This window comes from Ptychodera flava, chromosome 8, assembly GCF_041260155.1.
Source record: "Ptychodera flava strain L36383 chromosome 8, AS_Pfla_20210202, whole genome shotgun sequence".
NCBI lineage: Eukaryota > Metazoa > Hemichordata > Enteropneusta > Ptychoderidae > Ptychodera > Ptychodera flava.
Genome location: NC_091935.1, coordinates 9,336,997 through 9,343,372, shown reverse-complemented (window position 1 = coordinate 9,343,372; position 6,376 = coordinate 9,336,997). Strand labels below are relative to the sequence as shown.

Genomic DNA, 6,376 nt, shown 5'->3' with positions numbered 1-6,376 from the left:
GTGTAAATGTTATCGTCTCCGTCTCCCCCTCGCACACTGGCGGCGCGTGAGGGCAGCATGACAGCTGGTTTATTGCATGCTCAATGCTTGCTTTCTTGATCGTCAGGCGTTGAATCTTGTAAATGTAGGGCTTCTCCAGATAGTTACATCCATTGTCAAGGGCAATAAAAGTGATGTTAGCGGTAAGAGTGTGAGTCGACCTCATATACAGTTCAGAACACAGTTAATATGTGCGTATAGGTTAGTCCACATTAGTATCTTCTGTGTAATTGACCTGCCTAGAACTCATAAAGCGAGGGTCTTTACTTGGATCAAGGTCCGGAGGGACCGTGTTTGGATCATTTTCGAGTGCCAAAGGTTCAACGACACTGGCTCACCGTCTGATCTGAAGAGGAAACAGTCAGTTTCTTGGTCTATCTTTTCCAAGGAATGTCTACACCACAGGCACCTGGCGCCCCACCGGCTATTAATGCAGGTCAAGGTAATATTATGAGTTTTGCTTTCTCCCCTCCCCGAGTTTTAACTGTCTGTTGAATTAGTGTGGAAAACAATGAGACATGGAATGATGTGATAGCAAATTTGTACAACTGTACTTTCATCCAAGATTCAATCCGCTTACCAAACAGATTAACAGATTTAACTTTGTGCAAGTTAAAATGAGTGGCCTACGAAGAGAAACAAATATTTTTGTCCAAAGTCTGTTTCTGCTTTGCGGAGAAGTGGGTATTTTTTTTATTAGAAGTTTGTACGTAATTCGTTTGTAAAATACAATAATTCAGCATGTGTTTGAATCTTTTATTATCAACGGTGGAGATACAGGCAAATACGGAGTTTAAACTTGTCCCCATCCAATTTCGTCATTTTTCAAAGATTTCTTTGTAAAGACTGCTTTTGTAGTTGGCTGTCATAATATGTGTTGTTATATCTTTTGCCTGCCAACTATTTTTCAGGATCAAAATTTACAAAAAAAATGGACAGTCACATGTTTACATCTTGTACTTTCACTCTGCTGTCCAACTCAGACATGTATTGGTCCCATGATACAAAAAACACCATCTTGCTCCACCCACAATATTGTACTAAAATCACACAATTCAAATTGAATTTAAAACTATGTGATGTTCTTTCATCAATAACTTTAACCACAATAAACGGTGTAACAACCAAATCATCAATTTTAATTTTTCCAGAAAGACAAAACCGAAAGATCTTGGAAGACTTGCAGCAAGAAAAGAAGAGGTTACGCATGATGCAGGGCCAACCAAACAGGTACTGATGCTGTGTATTCACCCTATACACACAGATTTGAAAGTAATTGAAACTGGGCCAACTGTATCTCAACAAACATTAGTACTCCAGCAAATTTAGAACTTTCTGCAGTAGCATGATTGCTGCTGTAAATTTAAATCAATATATTTTGATACATTACACATTCATAACTGACAAATTCTCATTTCAAAGTTTGACGTTGAATAATAGAAGTGTATGCACTTTGCTCTGAGAATGTTGAAAAATATTCAGCCCAATTGTATCAAAATCATTTGAAATGTTACTGTTTCCATGGGACTTTGTGCCCTTTGCCATGCAGAATCAGAAATAATGAAATAATGATATCTTCCAGTTTCAGCAGTGGTTTGGGCTCCGGTCCCATGCAGAGACCTGTACCAGTGAAAGACCAGCCAGGCCAGGTAAGAACTGCTACCAGTTACAAGGCTGACCAGTTACAGAAATATTCCATACAGTCTGCGTCTACATTTCCATACACACATTCTACAAAATATAGCAGTAACATATGGAAAAATGGAAACATATCGGAAAACTGGCAAAAATCCTTGCAATTGTTAAATGCTACCAGATGAAGGGACAAGTTTTGTCAACCTTTTTCCATGGATCTATATTTTCCAATATTTTTCCAAAATAGGAAAATTGCAATAGATTATTTTGTAGGTGTTTTCTTATGATAATTCGAGTATTACCAAATCAGACTGACACACAGCATATCAGGAGATATGCCACTCAGACTCTTTGTGTTGGGAACCTGTTGCATCAAAGTCAGAGATTAGTCAGTGCAACAAAGAATAGAAATAATTGCACCTGGACAAATCACAGACACTAATCCGGATCAACACCTAGAAATTACTAGAATTGAACTTCAGTGTATGCACTGAATATTGATATTTCTTATACATCTCCGAAAATCTGCATCCATATTCCGTTTTGAATCATGTGATGGTTGTATCCACAATATTCTTAATCATTTTTTGCCTTTTCAGATAACTTTGAGAGACCCCACAGAAGCTCACCACCTGGCAATGTCACAGAGGACAGCGCTTCAGGTAAGTCAATCTCCTCTCCAGGGCTTCTGTTATTGGTGCAAATTATTAAAAAATCTGACCGATTGAGAAAAACACTATAGATTCTTTACGGTACAAACTCATCAAGGTTGAGTCTTCCCACCTTGATTCCAACTAATTTTTTATAAGTGTATATTAACAGTTGGACAAGAAAATCTTTGGAATCACGTCAGCTTATGTTAACACACAAAATTATCTGAAAGTAGTTCAAATCACGTTTTTCATGCACATCATTACTCAGCAGTTTCTTTTAAATATAGGGGTTAAAGCTCATGTGAACTATAAGAAAATACTTCCTATGTTATATGAATCTGTGAAATGATATTCAGTTCAGCCATGTAAATCTTCATCTGTTCCTGTCAGATTCTTTCATGTCATGTATAATTTTTTCTATCTCCAGCACGCCCACAGCAACTCTGTGGCATACTTCATCACACAAGATTCATCTTTTGGAAATCTAATTTTGCCCGTCATACCAAGAATACCACCAGATGCGTGAATGCCATGTTTCTTTTCTTTCAACATTTGAGGAGAAATGTTAATGTAGCAGTATAACCTTTACCAGAATAAGCATGAAAATGTTTCTTTATTAATTTCGTTTGTCTTTTGTACCGCTCTATTCTGATTTTGAGTAAACTTGAGATCTCACTCCATGGCCTGGATCAGGCTATCATTTGCAATGCCAGTCATAATAGGGAAAATGAGATGTAGGGATCTCCTACAAAATATGCCAATATGAGTAATTTGAATTCTGATGCTTGGCTCAGTAAAATGTGTAGAACAGAACTGAAGGCATCTCTGCTTATAACCTTTGAAAAGTACATCTTCAAAAAATGTACCAGAATTGTAGGATTTGTAAATGTATCTTTGCTGGGAATCATGAACAGAATTTTTTATTATTTTTGGCAAAAATGCGCCCCAGCGATAGATCAAATTTATCTGAAGTCACAATATCATTGACACAAAATTTCGTGAGGACTAAAATTTGGTAGAATCCTAATTTATATATAGTCATTGGTCATTGGTCAGCAAGATAGTGTTGGTCACCAGCTAGTGACGATAAATTGATCAGCTAAGCATAGCATAATTTGTAAATTTAAATTTCCCTTTCACCACCATGGTTTGTCCCAAATCCCTTGTTTTCTATGGTAAAGTTGGACCTGTATACAGGGAACTGGGGGTGAAAGGGTTAAATTTCAATGTCAAGACTATCAGAGTCCATTGTTTATCAAAAATCAAGTACTGGAAATTTATTTAAAAGTGGCTCGGAAAACCATCAATTCAGATGAAATCATCCCTTTACAAACATGTGAGTTTTCTAATGTGAATGCTACTGGTATTAAATAGCAGTGCTTTTTGTTATTTTTAGTAATAAATAAAACAGAGAAATTTTCTGTCAATAAAAACCACCTTTATTACCGGTACAGACATACTCGTCTATCGTGTGAGTTATCTGCAAAATTACACAGTTGCAATTTGTAATGAGCTGAAACATGTTTTGGTGTTTAAACCATTCCTAATTTTGTTGGGAAAAATTAGGTAAGTTATATCAAAGCTTTTGAGCTGGGGTAAGTTTAAGCACATTAACTTTACAAAAATGCAAATCATAGCATCCAAGAGGTACAAAGAGGTTAACTGCATCTCAAGGTCTCCAGATATCTTCAACTTGTGATGGGCATAATCTCTGCAGATAAAAGTTCTGGGGTAATTGAAGTTATGCAAAGAAACTCTAGGGCAGAAAAAGTTTAAAAAAAACCTTGATAATTCAAAATGAAACCATGGCAACATATGGTGAGATAAAAAATTGCACAAGCACCATACCAATATTGCCGGGTTTTTTCCTTGAAAACTTTCCACAAAATTAATGAAAACCGGGTTGGTTACTTTAGTTTGGTCATCTTCTTCACATTTTGTTCAAAGCTTGCATATAACAAAGCCATTCAATACTGAGAAACTTGTATTTGAATCAGTCTAATGCAGCACAGCACTACAGCACTACCTTTACATGAATCCAAAGTGGGGTCCGTACACTCATAGTCATTTAAATTTCACTGACTTTTCAGTAATTTTCCAGAATTTTTTGAGGTCCAAGTGACCATATCAAAAGTATGATATTTTTGAGATATATTATTTTTCATATCATTTTTATGATATCATGCCCAATCATTTCATAGTTTTTTTGAAAATCCTTGTTGGCCTATCAGTTTTCTTGGACAAGTTTTATTCTCAAAAAGTTTTCAAGGACCTTCCAAGCAGCTCTAAAAGTTCAAAGAATTTCCAGGAATGTACAGGCCCTGTCAAAGTGTCCCTAATACAGAACTAAAATTCTATTCATTATGCAGGCTTGGATAGATGTCTGTTCAAAGAATAAACACTCATGACAACAAGCCGTTTGGATTTTACGATATATTTACAAATGCATAACAAAACAAAGGCAACAAATACATCAATAATAAAATTAAATTGCATATGTACCACACTAAACCGTTTTTTTTTTCACTTATTTTGTTATGACACAATAGGGACATAGTAAGCTCTCTGCCCCTGCAGAAATTGAATATTAAAGAGAGTGTCCTGGGGGAGAGGGGTGCTGACGCTCAGGTCTTTTATGTAATCATTCCAGAGTTTTGATTTTTCAACAAAATGTAGTAAACAATTTATTTTAATTAACTTCTTTGAGTCAAGGAACAAGGATTTCTTCATGGGACATGTCACAGTGCACTGCTGTCTCACAAAGTTGTGAGTCGTATTATCGCCTCACCTTGTGATCCCTCTATTGTTTCAAGCTGTTTGAATTTGGTAATCACATACCATATTAAAGCTGTACAAGCTGTGACTTTAGATGTATTTTGCAGTATATTTGTTCCATCTGTAAAATACAGATTCTTGTTCTACTTCCAAAATTATGTTGAACTGCCAAGTGTTCAGTCGTAACTAGTCTCCATGTTACGTCCAATGTCATTGTTGACAATGACATTTGAATGTTATGAAAAATGTGTTTGCAAGACTATACTGTACAGTTCAACATAATATTGGAAGAAGAAGAAAATGATCGTCTTCCCATGATAGAAGAATGCAGACATCAAAACTTACAGCTATTGCCTAATTAAAGGTATACTGTCACTTGTTCCAATTTTGCCACAGTTACCATGGAAAGAGAAAATCTAACCAATCACAGATTTTAAGCGGGTGGCCGCTTTTTAAAAACAGCGCCCTCACATGGGCATTTTGAATACCAAGGAACGCCCCTTTGACCATATATGGGCATATTTAGATTACAGGTGACTGCATACCTTTAAATACAACATTTGTATTCTCATCCCCAGATTTAGGTCAAATATATGTCTGACATATTGAAATCTTATTGAGGTTAGACATTTTTTACCCCAGTAGGTTGTGGGATAGCATACACATTTGACATAATGTAGGAAACGGCGATTGCTCTCAAACAAGACTCAAATTCACAATTAACTTCCCCAATCTCTTGGCCATAGAATGGATTTTTGTACGGTAAGTACATTTGGTAATATCAAATATATGTAGGGAGAAAAATAACTGAAAAGGAAAACGTTTTCAATGCTGGAGAAGTATTTGTTGAAACACAAACACTCAAGAAAAACTAAAGCGTCTGTGGCCAAACTGACAAAATATTGAGAACCACTGGTTCTAAAAATATGAAAAATATTGAAATGGTTGAGAAACTTTGATCAAAATCCCTCCCTACATACTTTTTATCCAGTCATTTTTAGATCGGGGCAAGTGAGTGCCCCTACCACGGGTGTTTTTTGAGCAAAGGACAGGCAACAACAGAACAGCAAAACATTGGCAAAGGTGGAGATGTTGCCATCTCTGCATCTGATTTGAATCAGAAACAACCACAACTTTGAAGCCTGGGTGTTTGATTTCACCAGCCAATGCTTGTATCAGCTTCAAATGGAGCCATGGACGTGCGGAGGTTTTAACTTCCAACCTTATCTAAAGAAGAAGTGTTGTATCGAACTATAAAGGCAAGACTGGAACTA

At 36.3% G+C, this 6,376-nt stretch overlaps 1 protein-coding gene across 1 annotated transcript; it reads left to right on the top strand.

The window, feature by feature from the left end:
* Window positions 1-33: 33 nt before the first annotated feature.
* Window positions 34-3,773, top strand: LOC139138414 (SOSS complex subunit C-like). Its single transcript, XM_070706792.1, has 6 exons — window positions 34-481; window positions 1,191-1,269; window positions 1,622-1,688; window positions 2,274-2,336; window positions 2,755-3,444; window positions 3,542-3,773. Exons 1-5 carry the CDS (start codon window positions 430-432, stop codon window positions 2,851-2,853), a joined length of 360 nt encoding a protein of 119 aa, XP_070562893.1. The 5' UTR covers window positions 34-429; the 3' UTR covers window positions 2,854-3,444; window positions 3,542-3,773.
* Window positions 3,774-6,376: the final 2,603 nt, after the last annotated feature.